Raw genomic sequence first — 20,442 nt, 5'->3', positions numbered from 1 at the left:
TGAATTTAAATTAGGGCATCCATCTATGTTTCAAGGAAGGAAAGAACATCTGTATGAAGAATACAGAACAGCATCAGCATTTCTTTTTAAGGGTCAGTATCTTGACTGTTTTATTCACAGTACAAAGTCCTACGTCTGTGCACAGGGTACGATGCTTCAGTGAAATACCAGGCAAAGTATGTTAGAGGATGTGGTATGTTTTGGGTGCCAAAAGCTAGATCTGTTGAGGTTCTGATTGTCATCTGCTCAGTACCTCTGAGGAGACGCTCAGCTAAGGCATCTCGTTTAAAATATGGTACATGGTCACCACGATTTTAATCTGTGTAATTGCAAAACTTATTCTTGTTTGTTATTCTGCGCATTTATAGAGCATCAGTCATCATTGGCTCCTTTACAAGGTTTATATGGAAAAATTAGTTATCTTAATGTTGCTGCTTACGTTGTGCTTGGATGCCAACAAACCCTCAACATTTAGTTGGAGAATGAAAAGCCAGACTGATGACTAGAAAGCCAGGGATGGCACCACAATGGGATGATGGCTGGCAAGTGACTGGGGATTCAGTGAGGGTACGTCTACACTACGGGATTATTCCAATTTTACATAAACCGGTTTTATAAAACAGATTGTATAAAGTCGAGTGCACGCGGCCACACTAAGCACATTAATTCGGCGGTGTGCGTCCATGGTCCGAGGCTAGCATTGATTTCCGGAGTGTTGCACTATGGGTAGCTATTCCGTAGCTATCCCATAGTTCCCGCAGTCTCCCCCGCCCCTTAGAATTCTGGGTTGAGAGCCCAGTGGCTGATGGGGCAAAAATCATTGTCGCTGGTGGTTCTGGGTAAATGTCGTCAGTCATTCCTTCCTCCGGGAAAGCAACGGCAGACAATCATTTCGCACCCTTTTTCCCTGGATTTCCCTGGCAGACGCCATAGCATGGCAACCATGGAGCCCGTTCAGCTTTTTTTTTTACAGTCACTGTATGTGTACTGGATGCCGCAGACAGAGGCGATACTCCAGCACTACACAGCAGCATTCATTTGCTTTTACATGATAGCAGAGACGGTTACCAGTTGTTCTGTACCGTCTGCTGCTGGTGTAAATTGGCAATGAGATGATGATTATCTGTCCTTCTGTACTGTCTGCTGCTATCATGGGTGCCCCTGGCTGAAATCGGCTAGGGGCGCAAAGGCAAAACTGGGAATGACTCCCCGAGTCAATCCCTCCTTTATGGTTTCTAAAAATAGAGTCAGTCCTGCCTAGAATATGGGGCAACTGTACTAGAAAACCAGTGTATCAGAGAACACAGCTGCTCCGTGTCAGATCCCGCAGAAATGATAACTACATGCCATTCACGGGGGGTGCCCCTGCAACAACCCCACTCGTTGCTTCCCTCCTCCCTCAACCTTCCTGGGCTACCGTGGCAGTGTCCCCCCCATTTGGGTCATGAAGTTATAAAGAATGCAGGAATAAGAAACAGCGACTTGTTAGTGAGATAAAATGAGGGAGAGGCAGACTCCTGGTGCTATGACAGTCCAGGCAGGACATTAAGCGGTGCGGAGGAGAGGAGCCCAGCATGCCGCTGCTATGATAGTCCAGGCAGTACAGAATCTTTTCTTTACACAGGAAAGGGAGGGGGCTGATGGAGCTCAGCCCCCAGTTGCTATGATGAGGACAGTTATCAGCCGTTCTGTCCCATCTACTGGGAATGACCAGGAATCATTCCTATTTTTACCCAGGCGCCCCCAGCCGACCTCACCTGAGGCCAGCCAGGAGCACTCACAGGCTGATGGTGACGACGGATATCAGTCATATTGTACCATCTGCCAGCAGGGACGGGAGAGGAGCAGATACTGCTCTTCACTGCTGCAGCATCGCATCTACCAGCAGCATTCAGTAGACACAGGGTGACATTGAAAGAAGTCAAGAAACGATTTCTTTCCCTTTTCTTTCACGTGGGGAGGGGAGTAAATTGACGAGCTATTCCCTGACCCATGCCAGACAGTGTGTTTGAACCTACAGGCATTGGGAGCTCAGCCAAGAATGCAAATACTTTTCGGAGACTGCTGGGGACTGTGGGATAGCTGGAGTCCTCAGTATCCCCTCCCTCCCTCCATGAGCGTCCATTTGAGTCTCTGGCTTCCCGTTACGCTTGTCACGCACCACTGTGTAGCCTGTAGATTTTTTTTTCAAATGCTTTGGCATTTCGTCTTCTGTAATGGAGCTCTGATAGAACAGATTTGTTTCCCCATACAGTGATCAGATCCAGTATCTCCCATACGGTCCATGCTGGAGCTCTTTTTGGATTTGGGACTGCATCGCCACCCGTGCTGATCAGAGCTCCATGCTGGGCAAACAGGAAATGAAAATCAAAATTTCGTGGGTCTTTTCCTGTTTACCTGGCCACTGCATCCGAGTTCAGATTGCTGTCCAGAGCGGTCACAGTGGTGCACCGTGGGATACCGCCCGGAGGCCAATACCGTCGATTTGCAGCCACACTAACCCTAATCCGATATGGTTATACCGATTTTAGCGCTACTCCTCTCGTCGAGGAGGAGTACAGAAACCAATTTAAAGAGCCCTTTATATCGATATAAAGGGCCTCGTAGTGTGGACGGGTACAGCGTTAAATCGGTTTAATGCTGCTAAAATCAGTTTAAATGCATAGTGTAGACCAAGCCTGACTTAACTGAATTTGGTCTCCTAGGCTGGATCATTAGCTTCCCAGGAGTTAGCCAGTTACTGATGGGGGATGCAACGTGAACACTGATCCAAACCCCCTCCCCCTGTTATCTTAATGACATAGCATATCTGCCTAACCTCAGGCTGTTTGCTTGAAATTCAGGCCTGGTCTACACTTAAAAAATAGCAAAGAGTCCTCTGGCACCTTATAGACTAACAGACATATTGGAGCATGAGCTTTCGTGGGTATTCACTCACGAAAGCTCATGCTCCAATACGTCTATAAAGTGCCACAGGACTCTTTGCTGCTTTTACAGATCCAGACAAACATGGCTACCCCTCTGATACTTAAAAAATAGATCAACTTAGCTACATTGCTCTAGGCTCTGAAAAGTTTTGCATCCTGAGCACTGTAGTTAGGTTGAACTAGCTCCTGGTGTACATGCAGCTAGCCCAATGGAAGAATTCTGCCGACGATCTAGCTACTGTCTCCTGGAGAGGTGGAAAAATCCCTTCTGTCGATGTAGGATGCACCTACACTAATGTGCGACAGCAGCACAACTGCAGTGGCGTAGCTGTGCTGCTATAACAAACATAATCTTCACTCAGATTTCTCAGGGCCTCAAACTTGCCTCCTAAGGCCTGGTCTACACTTAAAATTTAGGTCAACATAGCTATATCGGTCAATCCATACCTCTGTCCAACATAGCTGTGTCAACCTAACCCCAGTGTAGATGCAGCTAGATCGATAGAAGACTGCTTCCATTGACCTAGCTACTGCTGCTCAGTGAGATGGCATTCATATACTGATAGAAAAACCCTTTAGTTGGGGATTGGTCCTGCTTTGAGCAGGGGGTTGGACTAGATGACCTCCTGAGGTCCCTTCCAACCCTGATATTCTATGATTCTATGATTGGCATAGGCTGCGTCTACACTACAGTATTATGCCAGCAGAGCTACAGCAACATAGTTATGCTGCTGTAGCCCCCATATCGCCTTTGACATACCCGAAATCTTAGGAATTTCTGTTGACTAGACCAGTGGATCAGAGAGGGGTCTGATTTAGGCCGGTTAGAAAGAAGACAGGTGCCATCTGTGTTAACACTGACCCTGATCCTGCAACTGGATAAGCAAGGGTGGGCTATTCTGTCTCTGCATGGAGCTCCACTGTTTTCAAATGGGGCTTTGTGGGTTCAGGGGTCCAGCTGCAGGATTGGGGGCAGGAGATGACTTGTCTGGCTCCATGCCGCAGATGACAGTTACCATGGATGGGATCTGAGAGTAGCTGGGCAGGTCATTTTGCTGGGGGGGACCGATGTTGTTATTAATTCAATATGGTCTAACGGGTCTCTGGATTTGAGTGCCCAGTGCAAAGTACAGACTTGGCCAGACTGTCAGAGGAATTGAATTCTCCTTGAATTCAATAGAGCAGCAGCTCTGGAAATCAGGACTCTGTTCTCTTAAACTAGGTATATTTAAAAAAAGTGAAGCGCCCAACATCAAAAGTCACTTAAAGCCCTCCCCCGGCCACAAGTACATAATTGGCATTTCCACTCAGGCGCTTGTACGGTCACCCACGTGCTTTGCCGGGGAGAGGGGTCCTAACGCCATTTCCCTCTGGCACTCGATTAGTCGCTTGTGCCGCAGCTGCGTGGGGTCCTTCGTGGAAAGCCGGAAGAGGCCGCCCTGCGCATGCTCTTTCCTTTCCAGCTCTCGGGCTTACTATTACCGTCACGGTAAGTCCGGGCTCCGGTCTCTTCATCTCTCTCACATCGCCGCCATCCTGCGGCTGGGGGCCCCGGCTTGGCTCTCGGCGGCGGGCGGGCACCCTGCGCCACACGCTCACGGGGGTATTTCGCGGGAGGGCCCCTGGGCGGTGGCAGGAGCTAGGCCGCAAATTGGGCGGGGGAGCTTGCGGCCTAGGGGAGAGAGAGATTGGGGCCTGGAAGGCTGATTGTATATGGGTGGAGGGAAAGGAGGGCCTGGGCTGCTATTGGGGAGGGTGGGAGAACCTATGTTGTGCCCTTGGTAGGGCCCAGGTGTGGGGATAGAGGGGATGGGGTGGGCTAGTATGGGCTAAACTGGAGGGAGGGGAGTTAGTAAGGGCTAAATTGGGAAATCCGATTTCCCTTTTCTATTCCCTTGTAAACTGAGGCAGTGGTGGCACCTCTAATCCTGCTGGTATGGAAGAAGGTCCTGCTTTCTTTGTACTGCAGGGAGGGGATGGAAAGGTCTAGTTTGATTCTCCTCTTTGATTAAGACTGAGTAGCAGGTTGAGCACGACCACACACTGCTCTGTACCAAAGTGCTGAAGAGCTATTTTCCTGTTGCTTAGTGATGGGTTCTTCATGGCCTCCATGCATGTGGGACCTGTTTCCTCTTTATATAGATGTTCTGTGAATGTAAGATGATTTTTGCTGTTGAGTGCTGCCTATCTTAAAAAGAGTTAACACTTACAAGCTTTGGTTTTGTAGCTGTGCAAATCTTAATCGGAAAGAAGTAGCCCAAGCCAAAATGGGTTTTTTGGTCACCGTGTGCAGTGGTGGACAGTTACTGTTTTCTGGGCCACCTTAACTGGGATTACCATAAGAAAATACATATTAGGTGCTATCCTGATAGCACACCCACTTTATTGGATTTTCTTCCCCCATCCATCAGTTTGGAAGTGATGCATCCAGGGGTTCCTAATCTTCGAAAGTTATTCCAGTTGCAGTGCCTATAATCCACACTATCTAGTTATGTGGGAGTTCTGTTAGGTGTCCAACATGTAGGATGCATATTGTACAAATATTACTAAAAGTCATTCCACTACACACATTACTGTCTCTTGGTCTTGCTGTTGCCTTCTGAATTAGCTGACGAAGACTATGGCAGATGTTTGCTTAAGTGTGGTTGCAGAGCACAGTTCAAAATTGTTACTGTTAAGAATTACAATAAAGACTATTCTCCTCCCTGTTTCCCTTGGCTGGCTTCAGTGTGTGAAGGAATTGTCTGTGGCATTTATTATTGGGAAAATTGAATTAAATGCAATAGAAATAGTCTGTGGAGACAGCTAAAGGCATACTTGCAGAGATGCTGTTTTAGGGTCCATCTATACTACAAAGATAACTGTCATCAAAAAGTTTACTCTGCTTGCTCTTCCTTGTGGATCATAATATGGGCTTCTGAGCAGCTGAACTATGCGGTTTTGTAGCAAACTTATATATATATCTTGCCAGTTAAGGTGCAGTAAGGATTCCCATAATTTCTAACATGGTTAAAGATGGTGGTGCTTTGTTCAGTGAGTTACTGCAGGTCCAGCATGGAATCAGATGGCTTAAAATAAAACACAGGCCAGTTATTAGATCTAGCAACACCCTAATGTGTTACTGCTAGTCTACTAACTATTGATTTCTCTGTCCAGATGTTGATGCCCAAGAAGAACAGGATTGCCATCTACGAACTCCTTTTTAAGGAGGGAGTGATGGTGGCCAAGAAAGATGTTCACATGTCTAAACACCCAGAGCTGGCAGACAAGAATGTGCCCAACCTCCATGTCATGAAAGCCATGCAGGTATGAAGAATTAATTTATGGATATGCACTGGGATGTAAAAACAACTTTAGTTTATGTTTTGGGACCTCATGAAGCTGGTGCAGTGAGCACCACCTGAGTAATCCTGACATTACTTAATTTTGTTTAAAGAGAGAAACAGGAGCTCCAATGGAATTTGCCTTTTTTCCAGATTACTAGTTTTGTCATGCTAACTTCATCGATCATACACAAACTGCATAGAAAGCTTTTGTATTATGAAGCATAAGATTCATAATCCTCTCTCTGAACCTATGATTTTAGCATCATTTTTAGTTCAGGTTTGCATAAGGACCCTTGAATTGTTAGTAGTCTCATGGAATGTGAATAGTTAATATGTTGAAGATACTGCGTCTTTCTGTGCATTCACGTGTATTTCTGAGCTACTGAATGTCTAGTTGTCCATTCTCCACCCACCCCCAATAAACTACTGCAGTGGTCTGGCTGGTAGAATTTAAAGAAGTTAGGTGGTCACAATCAAATGCTCATGTAATAATCCACCTGCAACTGCAAAAAGGTTAACCATAATTTCTCTCCTTAGTCACTGAAATCACGTGGCTACGTGAAGGAGCAGTTTGCTTGGAGGCACTTTTACTGGTATCTGACCAACGAGGGTATCCAGTATTTGCGTGACTATCTTCATCTACCCCCTGAAATTGTGCCTGCCACCCTGCGCCGTAGCCGCCCCGAGACGGGCAGACCGAGGCCCAAAGGTAAGCTACCATGGGATTCTTGGATGGGTGATACAGGGCGGGGGTGAATAAGGGTGTAAATTAAAGTTGAGGTTGCTGGACTGTATGGGCATAGTGGATAATCAGCTGAATGTGAGCTCCCAGTGCTGTGCAGTGGCCAAAGGGCAAATGCGATCTCTTGCTATATAAAGGAAAATATTGAGTAGGGCGGTTCTGTTACCTCTGCATTTGACACTGGTGTGACCGGGACTTGATATTGTGTCCAATTCTGGTGGCCACAGATCAAAAAGGAAGTTTTAAGGGGGTTCAGAGTGGAGCCACAAGAATGATAAAAAGATTAGAAAACATGTCTTATAGTGAAAGATTCAATGAACTCAATGTTTATCTTAACAAGGGTTACAGAGTGACTTGATTAGCTTAGAAGCACTTAGATGGGGAACAGAAATTTGACTTGAGTTTGGCAGACAGGTCAAGGTGAAAAAAGATAAAATGGTTGGAAGTTGCAACTTCAGTATGACTTGGCCTAGTTTCAACTTTGACAGTGAGAAACTTACATTGGAACAACTTATCAAGAGTTGTGGTGGACTCTCCATCAGTAGTAACTTTTAAATCAAGGGGTTGATGGGAGACGCTCTAGTTCAACCAGGAATTAACTCAAGGAAGTCTTGTGGCCTGTGTTACACAAAAAGTTAGACTAGATGATCATCAAATTCCTTTCTGGCCTTGTTTATTAAATCATTGCAAATCACTTTGGTTCTTTTTTTCAAAGCTAAAAGTATCCTTCTAGATAGGGATGTACTTGCAAAATGAAAATACACATTTACACTATACACATTGATTGCTCCTGTCTATCTGAAATATTCAAGGGCAGTACATAAATACAAAGTATATTAATGGTCCCTACAGACCCCTAAAATCTAGTCCATTCATGTACTTCCAAGAGGCTTATTTTAGGATGGCTCATATGACATGCGAAGAACAAAATTGGGGTTGATTAAAATTTCACCCCTGTTATGCAGTGTGCTGCACACTAGCTGGTGGCCTGCCACTTCACCTTCTTAGGTAGCAGTGTTTCATTGGAGCTGTATGACTGGCTTGCAAAACTTCTTGGGATTCTCTGTGGTGAAACGGTGCTATAGTAAAGATAAAGCATAAGTTAGTCTTAGACAGCTATGACCAAACCACACACATCACTGCCACTTTCTTTTCTGCCTTTGTGCAGAAGATTAAAGGACACTTGAGTCTGATTTTGGTGGTCGGATTAGTTTGTGGGTGCTGGGTAGTGTATATCACAGGCCATCAACAGGAGGTTTGACTGGATGATCTAGTAGCCTTTACTGGCCTTAAACTCTGACACCTCCCTCAGTTTATACAGCTGAATATGCTTTTAGGTGTTTGTAACATTGAAGATTACAAAAACTGAAAGTGAATAATTCTTTCTTTGACTTGCTTTGCTTTGTGCCTTTGGAAGCACTCTGACTTCCTTGCTATTGTCTCTGTCTAGTCAGTTTCCCCTGTTCATTTATGTAACACAGCAACAGGGGAAGAAACATTAAAACATAGAAAAATGTGCTTTTACAATCACAAGTTTCCCAGGGAACAGGGGGCAGGTGTATTTCCTGAAATAACATTTTATTTTAAGTTGACTATATTTCATTGTGATGTACCTTGACTTGCTGCTGCAAACTCAGCTAAACTTCTGAAGGCCCAACTTGGTATCTGGGTGTGGGTGTGGCCATAAATTTGAGAACAGCTCCTGGATGGAGGAGAGAAACTGCTGCAAAAGTTGATATTGCAAGGCCTGCAGCTACTCAATTTTGGCTCTCCCTTGAGGTGGGAGAAAATGGGACTTTTGCATTGGGGGGGGGCTGGCACTTGTCCACAGTAAGATAATCTGCCCTCAAACAAGAATACCCTCATCCCTACCACTTAGAAGTGCCTGCACTACAGTTTTATTCTTGAGATGGGAAGTGCCTCACTGATTTTAAGTTGCATTGTAGCTCATTTAACTACTGCTGAGCCAGAGGCTCAGCCCCAAATGGGTGTGAGATATATCTATCTCCTAGAGCTGGAAGGGCCCCTGAAAGGTCATTGAGACCAGCCCCCTGGCTTCACTAGCAGGACCAAGTACTGATTTTGCCCTAGATCCCTAAATGGCCCCCTCAAGGATTGAACTCACAACTCTGGATTTAGCAGGCTAATGCTCAAACCACTGAGCTATGTAACTCTTGAACGTCTTTCTATGTTAGCCAGAGAAACTGTAGTGCCTTTTGAGCAAACCGTTGAAATTCTTGCCAGGAAGATGCCTTGACCAGTGTTGACAGGATTTAAATGTGTTTTTAATGCCACTTGTTGCTTGGTCTCTAAGGCTATATCTACACTCGCAATTGAACAGCAAAACATTTGTCTTTCAGAGGTGTTTAGCACCTTGTCCCCCCACCCCTCAAAGACATAAGTTTTGCTGCAACAAGTGCCAGTGTGAACAGTGCATTGTTGGCAGGAGAGCTGACAACCAGCAGCTACGCTGTGTGACTTTTAGCAGCATGGCTGTAGCATTAAAAGCTGTGTAGTGTAGACATAGCCCAAGATTCCAGGTTTGTCTTTCGTTCTTCCTGTGAGATACTGTGATTTACAGAAGTGTGTGTGAAACTTGCATGTTAAAATTTGCTTTTGAGTTCTTCTAGTGAAGGTAAACTGGCTATTGCCATATTTACTTCAGTGTGTATAGCGCAGAAGTCTTAATCGCTGTACACTCTACAATGTAAATGGTGTTAACTACAACATTGATAGAGCTATAAACATTGTCCAGGTGTAATAGCTAGTGTGGTTATAACATGCTTTCTCTGTTCAAGGAAAATGGTATTTTAAAGTGTGCTAATTGTGCTCTAGAGTACTGCTGTGTATTTGATACCATGATCTCAAGTGTTTGTAACCATGTTATGTGTATAAGGCCACGTCCAGACTAGAAATTAAAATCGATTTTAGATACGCAACTTCAGCTACGTGAATAACGTAGCTGAAGTCGAATTTCTAAAATCGAGGTACTCACCAGTCTGGACGGCGCTGCATCGATGTCCGCGGCTCTCCGTGTCGATTCCGGAACTCCGTTCGGATTGATGGAGTTCCGGAATCGATGTAAGCGCGCTCGGGGATCGATACACCGCGTCCAGACTAGACGCGATATATCGATCCCCGAGCAATCGATTTTAACCCGCCGATGCCGCGGGTTAGTCTGGACGAGGGCTAATAGTGTTTGATTGCAAGTTTCAGGGTAGAGAGAGGCCAGGATTCAGTGCCATAGTGCCCATGGCTTCCTAGAGAACATAACTACCCAAAGCATAGCCCTCTTTGCTCAGAGGAGTGAGAAGAAGTGGATGTAGCAGAAGGCCGGTTCAGAGATTGTGCCCTATAGATGTCACTTGGATACCTCACTATGGTAGAATCGTTTTGTTTTCCCTTCACCTAAACATGAGAATTAGTTTTTTCATTAATTCTAATAGGCAGTTTTCTTCCTCCAGAAAGGCACAATAAGGGAGCTGTTCATTTCTCAATATGCTTGAAACTGTATGTCAGTTTGTGGTGAGCTATCCACCCACCAGCCTTCACTCAGTTTTACTGGCACAACAATAAAGCATTGGTGCTTGATGGTGTAGGACAGTGGTTCTCAACCAGGGGTACATGTATCCCCAGAGGTCTTCTAGGAGGTACATTAACTCATATAGATAGTTGCCTAGTTTTACAACAGGCTACATAAAAAGCACTAGCTAAGTCAGTACAAACTAAAATTTCATACAGACAATGACAATATTTATATCCCAGTTGACTTATTTTATAATTAGATGGTTAAAAATGAGCAAGTAAGCAATTTTTCAGGTGGAGTGTGTTGTGGCACTTTTGTATTTTTATGTTGGATTTTGTAATCAAGTAGTTTTTAAGTGAGGTGAAACATGGGTGTATGCAAGACAAATCAGACTCCTGAAAGGGTACAGTAACTTGGAAAGGTTGAGAGCCACTGGTGAAGGAGACATTCATCTTTAAGGACTTACAGTAGGGTTGCCCAAGGTTTCAAAGGCTGGCAAGTCCCACCAGGCTTCTGTTTGAACTCTGCCTCCTGCTTCCTTCCCTGGAAGCATCTGCCCCTCTTTTATTTAGTTTAATTTATTTTTGTTACTTTAGATCACCTTTTCTTAAGCTTACTAATTACCCCATTTTTAAGATCTAAGATTCTTTTGTTGCCCACGCTTAATCAAATATTTGGGGCTGGAGAGAGAATTCTGTACAGCTGGGATTTTGGGGAAAAGTGTGTGTTTGTCAGGCATAATAAACACACAACCATGATGTGTTCTTTATATCATAACCTTCAATTTTAGCCTTTATTTGAAGCTGGTTTTGCAGTTGGCCTGGCTAGCAGCTCAATGTAGTTGAAAGTGTGTTGTAAATTCAGGATTGGTAAGAACTTAGCAGTATCTGCATTGGTCAGAAACTTGGCAAGAAAATAAGTAAAAGCTGTGTTATCTGGCACTTTACCAATTGGAAAGCTCTATTAAACCAGCATTTCTGATCTTCACTGAAAGTCCAGTCTATGGTCCAGTTGGTGTGGGTCTGGCAGGCTCCCTACCTGACTCCGACTGACTCCCTGGAAGTGGCAACATCCCCCTGCTGATCTTAAGCGGAGGAACAACCACTAGGGGTTTGGAAAGCAGGGCATGGGCTCTGGGAGGGATTGGGGTGTGGGGGGGATGTGGGATGCTGGATCTGGGTGGGGCTCACCTTGGGGCTCCCTGCAAGCAGCTACATATTTAGACGTGTATTGTTCAGACACTGTTGGTGTGTTTTTTAACAGTGGTTCTCAACCAGAGGTATGCATACCCCTAGGGGTACGCAAAGGTCTTACAGGGGTTACATCAACTCATTTAGAAATTTGCCTAGTTTTTACAGCAGGCTATATAAAAAGCACTAGCAAAGTCAGTATAAACTAATATTTAATGTAATGACTTGTTTATACTGCTCTGTATACTATACACTGAAATGTAAGTACAATATTTATATTTGTTTTGTTTTATAATTATATGGTAAAAATGAGGAAATATTTTTCTGTTTTTTGTAAGTAAGTCATTTTTAAGGGAGGTGAAAGTTGGGGTATGCAAGACAAATCAGACTCCCGAAAGTTTGAGAGGTACTGATCTATAAGACTGTCTAGTAGGGTGGCCATGATAGAGAACTGCATTTAAAATTTAGTTGCCTGCATTTGTGGCCTGATAAGGCCTGAGCATATAATATGTCCCTTTGATCCTTTATCAAAGCCTGCCCACACCATCACACTTGTAGCATAATAGAGGCCTCTTTAGATTGGATTCCTTGGATTGACCATGCTGTTGTGACTCACAGGTCTGGAAGGTGAACGCCCTGCTCGTCTTACTCGGGGAGAGGCTGACAGAGATACCTACAGACGCAGTACTGCTCCACGTAAGTATCTTATTGAGCGCAAGTATGAGTTAATCAGACAGCTTGTCATTTGTGCAGTTTACATTTCTTCTGTAAAAATGTCTTCAGTGTTTTAGATGTACAACATGCTAATTTCTGTGGTGAATGTCTGAGGTCTCAAGCCTCCACTTCCCTGGTGATTCTAGGGTCTCTTTATCAATATGCTTCCACTGCACTGCAGTTATGCTTACGTGGTAAGCTGGGTTGGTGGATTTTTTCCCACGTGGCATAATGTTTCCTATTGCCATAACTTGAAACTGCAGTAAAAAGATGGCATTGTGGAAGTTACCTGTAGCCTATGGTGTGCGCATCCCAAGGTTTTAAACATTTGATAGTGCTAAAGACAGTTTATCCTAAATAAGAGTTTGTACTCAAAGCCCAGGCAGTAGATTGTCTGTTTTGTAGTTTTCTAGAATAGCCCTTTCTCTCTCTTCCCAGTTGGTGCTGACAAAAAGGCTGAGGCTGGTGCAGGAGCAGCTACTGAATTCCAATTTGTAAGTATCTGCATTTGAGAGAAGGTGGTAAGGAACCAAAAAAAAAAACAAACCATGTTAAAGCTTTAGAAATGCTTTAACTAAAGCTGTACCTGGAAGAGATGGTATATTTTCACAATGCATTATCACTTATTCACTACCTTAAATGGCTGGCAGTTGCCGTTCCAACGGCATACGGCACTACCTATCGATGAAGCGCCTTTTCAGCCTGCAGTTACACCACTTAGACAACTATCATATCAGACTTCACATGCTAAACAGCATTGGTTGAGATAATTACTTGGCTAGGCAGCACATGAGTGTTCCTTGAAGGTTTTCTGAGGTGATACTGATCATTTGATCAGTATACTGGAGGCTCTCTACCCAGTATCTGTCTGATCTTTCAGGGGGCCATGATCATCTGTGATTGATTCTTCTATGGCACCCTTTTTGGAAAAGTGGTAGCTTTGTTGATCTGCCACAATAATCAAGTTGCAATTGGAATTTGTCATGCTAAATTTTCCTTCGGTTTTCAACTTGATCTGTTATCCTCCCCATCTATCTGAAATTTGAAGGTGTACGGTAATTCATTTGTATTAGCACATCAACCTCTATATCCCTTACCTCATCTCAGAAGTGAGATGGAGGCTTAGTATTTGTGAAGCACTGTGGAAGCTCCTGATGAAGGGGTTGCTTTGCACTTTGATAGAGCATTAGTTTAGGCAGACTAGCTTGGAGGTAATACATGAGTGTTTCTCAACCTATTTACCATTGTGGGCTGCATGCCCAGTTCTCTGTGTTGTGGGCCACATCCACACAATATATAGACAACCTCTACAGCCCTGAGGGTGTTACATGGGCTGCAGGTTAAGAACCACTGCACTAAACTCACAGTAAAGAGGTGGGTTGAATTCCTAGTCTGTCAGACTGGGTCAGCAGGGCTTGGGCCACACCATAGATTATAAAGCCAGGAGCAGTGTTTTGACATGCAAGAGTTCCCTCTTTCTCTCAGTACACATGGTACTAACTTCAAAAACACGTCCTTAAGTCTTCATTCACTGAACTTGATAGGTAAGGCAGGCAAAATGAATTGTACTCCTTGTGATTCAAGTACAGAATTCCACATTGGGGAAACAATGATTCAGTGCACTTGGAATGTACTTAATATTTGGTTTGGTAGCTATGTGCTACTTTGAATTGCTGATGTGGCCAAACTTCTAATGCTGTGTGTTTTTGGTTCTTTTTGTTTTGCAGAGAGGTGGATTCGGTCGTGGACGTGGTCAGCCTCCTCAGTAGAATTCTCTGGTCATGTTTTTGTGTATAATAAAATAGGTGAAAATCTCATTGTGTTTGCTTCCTTGTATCATTTGAATGTGTGGAAGCTAATATGAGAGAGAAGCAAAGCAACAATTTATACCACTAAGCCTTCTGGCTCCTGCTATGACAAAGTTGAAGATAATCCTGATTAGAAAATGGGTTATGGGAAGTAGATTAGGTCCTAGGAAATCAGTCTGACTTTACAGCAGTGATGGGAGAGGTGATTGCTGCTGAAGGATTTGGTAGTGAGGCTGATGGTTCTTTCCGGAGGAGAACATGACCTTTTGGGTTCCATGGTAGCTTGGAAGTACCACTGGTACCCTTTATGCTTTCAGTAAGGGGGCACCCATAGTAGGTTTCTGGTAATATGGGGCCTCCCTTTCATTAAGACAACTTGGTTTGACTCACCTATAGAACTTGATCTTGCATTATGGGTAATATGAAGTTGAAGCAGCTAAAATCTACCTGGTCTAGGAAGAATCATGTGGTGTGAGACAGAAATAACTATATTAAAAAGGTTGGAGGACCCAGCCCTTCATGATTATTGATACACTTTTTTTTTTTTTTTTGCCCCAGTGGCAAGCACTCTGCGCCACCTTGGCATGGTTTGCAATACTTACGGGGAATTCTCCAGCAGGACAATAAAATGTGGGTTATCCATAGCTGCCTCCTAAAGTACAAAGTTCTCAAGGTCAATGTACTCTTTCTTGTTTCTGATCCTAGTGTGTAGGTAATCATTTACAGTAAAACAGGATGGTCTCTGGCCTCTGATGTTGCTTAGCAAAACAATAGAAAAATTGAGTTGTCCTAGTTTTGTGCCAGATATGGGGGACAAGTGGCCATTTCTCCAAGGCAATTTTGCTTATGTACCCAGGATCTGTTCCCTTTATTATTTCATGTCTGTTTTTAGTTTGTGATCTGAATTGGCTGCCTGGCTATAGAAGTCTACTCTGGCAAGTATAAACTAGATTCTGTAGCAAGAGGTCTGGATTCTCTGACAGTCTTGTGCTGCAAACTGAAAAATCTTTCTCAGGTAGAGGCTTTTATTAAAACAGATATGAATGACCCCACAATCACTACAGTATTTCTTGTGTTTGGAAGTTAATTTACTTCCCCAATATTCTAATGTGCTGCATAATTTTGTGTTGCAAACAGCACAGTTATGAAGGGCAAGTTTTTCAGGTGCTGAGCAAATCGAGCGCCTGATTAACCGACTGCAGCCATCAACAAATTCATGAGCTGCTACTTGCAGGTAAATGAAACAATTGTAAAGAAATGTAGCTGTGTTATGCTCATACACAGTTGAACAGTGGGGAGGAAACCCAAAGTTCCTGTATTTCAGCAGAGTTTACCTGTCTTAGCCTAAGAACACTTCAAGAGTTTCCTTGAAAGACTTGCATCTGCTACTTTCTAGATTGATTCTGATGGTTTGGATCAATTGATAGTTGGGAGTTAGGCCTGTATGCAATACAGAGTCACACCAGTAGATGTCATTCTAATGCAAATGTATATGATAGTCACATACTGTAATAGAATGCATACCTGAATGGCTTTGATTGTGTGTGTGTGTGTGTGTGTGTGTATTATAAAGTGGTCTTAACACTGCAGAAGTTAGACACTTAAGACATTAATCCCCACAAACATCCCAGTGAAGAAGGTACTTTTAGAGATGGGGGTGAAATGAGATGGAGTAGTGTGTTTTATAAAACTAGAGTATATTGGTGTCATAGCAGATAGTCAGTCATTTTCACTTGTGGAAGGCTAATTCAAATACAGCCATCTCTAATTTTCGTTGATCTTTTTTAAATCAAGAGTTCCAGCTGCATTAACTGAAGCCTGTAGATCACAATGTAGCCAAGTTACTGCTATTAAATTACAGCTAAAGTATGGATTCCCTAACCCCTGGGTCTAATGATACACTTTATAGCCTAGATACCTGCCTAGCAAACAAACATTTCCAGTCATTATAGTTGCATTTGATCTTTCCTTGTTTGTTTGTTTTTAGCCAGTTGCGGTGTTGCATAATGAATAACTGTGTGGGTTAATATTTCTGGATTGATTACTGATCTTAAGTAACTACTGTAGTTACATGATTGTCCTGCTTGTTTTCTCTTCTGAGTCAGTAGCGGACGTAGTTATCTGCCTTTTTTTAGTGTATACTAAAATCGTGGTACATGGCGGCAGATGTAAAATGAATCTTATCAACTCTCTAAGCTATGCCCATCTTAGTTTGGGATACCTCATTCTCTGTAATTGTAGACTGACTAGATAGATGCATATGCTTATTTAACTGATGCATTTTTTTTTTGCCTGTTCACATCATGTGTTCTCTGCTTCATCTAAAGGTACCACTAACTTGTGAGATGCTGATGTCTGAAATGTAATTCACAAATGGTAACTTGAGCATTAGTCTGGGCTGCACTTAATCAGAGATGCACCTTTTGTCTTTTCCAGAGCTTGCTTTCATCTTATTTCATTAGCTGCATGTGACAGACTTAATTGCACTTGAATCCATTTCAAGGGATTCTCCTAATCCAGTGGTTCTCAAACTTCATTGCACCGGGACCCCCTCCTGACAACAAATTTCTACATGACGTTAAGCGAGACTGAAGCAGTACCCTGAGGGCTTCAGCCCCAGACCCCCATCAAGTCTAAGACTGGTCCTAGCAACCCTCTTATAAGAGGGCTGTGACCAACCGTTTGAGAACCACTGTTCTAATCTAAACCCTCCTCAGTGTCACTTTGAGATTTCCTGGTGTACAAAATCTCAGTGCTTGTGAATGTCTCAGTATGAAACCAATACTGATAAAAAGCAGAATGCACTAGTGAAAGCTGACCTTGAAGTATGGTACTAGAAGTGATTCAACACTCTGACAATAAAAAATGAACTTCCTGGTACTGTGCTGTCACCTATTCTAGCTAATAACCTTCCCGTCAATCTTCCTCCTGATAGTGGTAGTCATAAAAAGTCCACCTTGGGCCACTGGAGGGGCTCAGCAGACTTGTAATGGAGATTTTCATCTAATGTTCGGATGAGAGAGGTTTATTGGAGAGCTACAAGCTGGTTCGAGCTGCATCTCAGTAAGAGTGGGGTGGGCATAGGAAAGCTCTTTGCAAGGGGGCTGTAATACTTCAGCCTCCTCCAGCTCTAGTGGAGGTATGGATTTGTCATGACATTTTAAAACTCACTGTGCTGTCACAAAACTTAGTACAAATTGTCATGGAGGAGGGGCATAGTTAAACTTGAAGGAGTAAGGGTACAGGAGCTGTTGCTGTGCAGGTGGTTTGTTGAACACCTTCCCCCTCTTCCACCCCCCCCCCCAAAAAAAAAAAAAAAACCAAATTATCCTTGGTGGACATCTCTTCTGTCCTGAGCCACCAATCCACTTGGAGCTTTTCTGTACTGTGAAATATTTCTGTACTACGACAAACCTCCTGTGGTAGTTACAGGCAAATACCCACAGTTGGTCAATTGGAGGTTAGTAGAAGGCTTCTAGATTTCTCAGGAACCCTAAACTCTCAAGTGGCACAAATAACACTTTCTATTGTTTCCAGTTGGCTGGGAGACTCCATCCTATCCTAGCAGACCCATGACCTGCCCCCATTCATACACACCTTTGTCACTTTCTGTCTAGATTACAGAAATGCAATACACAAGGATGTAAAGACAATAGGAAATTCTAACTTGTGCTCCAGTGTTCTGTTATCTCAGTAAAACAGCTCATGAGAACACATCACCCCTGTCTTCTGCTGTCTGTGCTAGCTTCGTGTATACTGTCAAGTCATGCTGATAAAGTTAGCCAGGGAAGCTTTCAATTCAAGGGATCCCACTCTCAGGAAAGGTGTAAATGTTTCTTTTTTTTTCTAAGATTGTAAATAGTGTGGGACAAGAACTGTCTTTATAGTTAGTACCTACCACAATGGGATCCTAAGCCGTGTTCCGGTAAAATCACAAGGTGTGTTAACTTGTTATGAAAATTAACACCTTTCTAACTGAGTGTTTTGTGAAACAATTTACAGAATTGTGAGAAACATAACACCAGGCAAAACAGTGAACTGCACCAATTTAGCTTTATAGTCAAAGGATATACAAGTGAATTAGAAGATAGATGACAAGCTATTTAAAAATAAAGCGCTCTTGTGTTTAACCTAGCCTGTGCTGTCGGCCCATGGACAAACAAATTACAAAAATACATACCACAATATTTTAGTAACACTAATAATTCTTCCTTAAACAGCAGTAGTATAACTGGCTTTTTCCACCATTCTCCATAAACAGATGAGCCTTGTAGTCTGCCCTGAAAGTGGTCAAACTCCTGCTCTATTACAGGAGTTGAGCAAAAGCTTCAGCCAGACCAGAGAGAGGGACTTCCAGCAAAAACTGTGTTGCCAGCAGGACCCACTTGTTTAAAGCAGGGGCCCTGCTAGCTTAAGCCCCTTTACTTCCAGTTAAGTATAGTTCAATTATTACTGAAGCAGTGAGAGAAATGCTCTCTACAGGAGAAAAATTGCCTCGATTTGTCTTTTAACCAATGTTATTGAAATGTATTTTGTCCTTGTACTTGCACCATGTTCAGCATACATTTAGCTGCCTCTACTGCCCATGATCTATTTTAGGGATTTAGACTGCCACCCATCCCCACAGTAGCTAGCTGTTTTCCATGTAAAATCAATATCAAAATCCTTAGTGGACTTTGTGGAGTCTTGGGAACTTTTCAGATTTCTTTAATTCCTCCTTTTCTCTACCCCTTCTGTATTTGTTTTGTAAGTAAGGGGTTAATTTGTGAGATGGGTGTGTCAGTGCTTTGAGTTATGCCTTGTAGTTGTAGGCTATGGGTCTGAAGATATTATATCACCCACCTAGTCTTCTGAGTGTCATTCTCATGTCGGAAAGGTTTTTCCAGAGGGAGGGTTTTCAGCTTTCCAGAGTGGTTGGACTCTGGATTCTCCTTAAGATCAGGAAGTTTGTTGTGTTGCTGGATCCTTTCATTAAGAATACTTTGCCCCCACCCAGCTGTCATGTGCTTCATGCTGGGCTTTGTGATCTTTTAAGGGCAGCTGGTGTGGTAGTTCCAAAATTGGAATTTGGTCAGGGGTGCCATATGTTATTTTTCTACCATAAATTAAGCTTAGTACATATGACTTAACCTGCAATAGGTCTAAATCACCCCCTTTTAAGTTGCCGTTGCATAGGGCATCTAATGCAGATGTTGCCAGGGAAGCCTCTGTTGGAGCTGCAGGTAGGAGGCACGTGTTTAAGTGGTGATTGGTGTGCTATAAATACCTAACTACATATGCAACCAGCCCCATTGTATGGTGGCTTGCCTGTGCTCCACCTGTAATTCATTAAGGTCTGGGTGCAGTACTGTGAGCTCCTAGGGTGGAAAGCAGCAATGTAGGGGCCAGAAATTCAACTGACGCTTGAGTTACTGGCGGTGGGCACCTTTCTTCGCATACCAGTCAGGGCCAGTTCTTCCTCTCCCCTTGAAAGCAGGTTGTTTCACCCTCTTATCTCTACACCCCCGCCTCAAAACAAGGTACAGGGGGATGGCCAGTAGCTGACTCCCTCTTGGTAATTTCCCAGGCAAACAGGAGAGACCGAGCAGCAGCACCAGTGCTTGGCATAAACAGACTAAACAAGTGGGCAGGGGCTACTGAGCAGCTCAAGGAGGTCCCCTATTAGCTTTTTTTTGAGGGGAGGGGAATATTTCTGGTTAAGGGACTCAATGGACTAGTACTGCAGGAGGCAATTCCCCCCCGCGCCCCGAGGAATCACCCCCAGAGCCTGTTCCCCTCCCCCAGCCTGGCTGGGTGAAACCACCTTTGTCCCTCCCACCCCCAGTGCTCAGGGCTGCTACAATGGAACTATCGCAGCTCTCCACTGCTACGCTACTAGCGTAGCGCTCTCTCTACAAGACAGGTATTCTTTCTGGGTAAGCCAAGTGTTTTGCGTCAAGCCGCCAGCCCTGGGCAAAAAGTTACGCCAAGCACCTAGCGTTTTTCTGCCCCTCCTACCTGCACAACTTGCGTAAGTGTCAGCTTCCGCCCACCCCCATCGCGGCCGCAAAATGCGTAAGGCCGTCCCCATTCCTGGCGTTGGTCTACCCCGCGTGCTTATAGTAGAGCTCGTGCTGCGTATCAACGGGGGCCGATTCTTCACGCCGGTTACGCAGCGGCCGTTGCAGCCGCATCAGCCGCCCCTGCTCACTGCCTTTACGCCGTTTGCG

At 43.9% G+C, this 20,442-nt stretch overlaps 1 protein-coding gene across 2 annotated transcripts; it reads left to right on the top strand.

Moving 5' to 3' along the window:
• The first annotated feature begins 972 nt into the window (after window positions 1–972).
• RPS10 (ribosomal protein S10) lies at window positions 973–14,242 on the top strand. 2 transcript variants are annotated; one of them, XM_050953121.1, is made up of 6 exons: window positions 973–978; window positions 6,084–6,233; window positions 6,791–6,962; window positions 12,330–12,407; window positions 12,864–12,919; window positions 14,153–14,242. In XM_050953121.1, exons 2-6 carry the CDS (start codon window positions 6,084–6,086, stop codon window positions 14,192–14,194), a joined length of 498 nt encoding a protein of 165 aa, XP_050809078.1. In that variant the 5' UTR covers window positions 973–978; the 3' UTR covers window positions 14,195–14,242. The 2 variants fall into 2 exon arrangements, with proteins under 2 accessions (XP_050809078.1, XP_050809076.1); XM_050953119.1 differs by lacking the exon at window positions 973–978 and adding an exon at window positions 4,303–4,416.
• Window positions 14,243–20,442: the final 6,200 nt, after the last annotated feature.

This window comes from Gopherus flavomarginatus, chromosome 5 (genome assembly GCF_025201925.1).
Source record: "Gopherus flavomarginatus isolate rGopFla2 chromosome 5, rGopFla2.mat.asm, whole genome shotgun sequence".
Classification (NCBI taxonomy): Eukaryota; Metazoa; Chordata; order Testudines; family Testudinidae; genus Gopherus; species Gopherus flavomarginatus.
The sequence above is the reverse complement of the archived record's forward strand: the minus strand, read 5'-3'. Positions and strand labels throughout refer to the sequence as shown.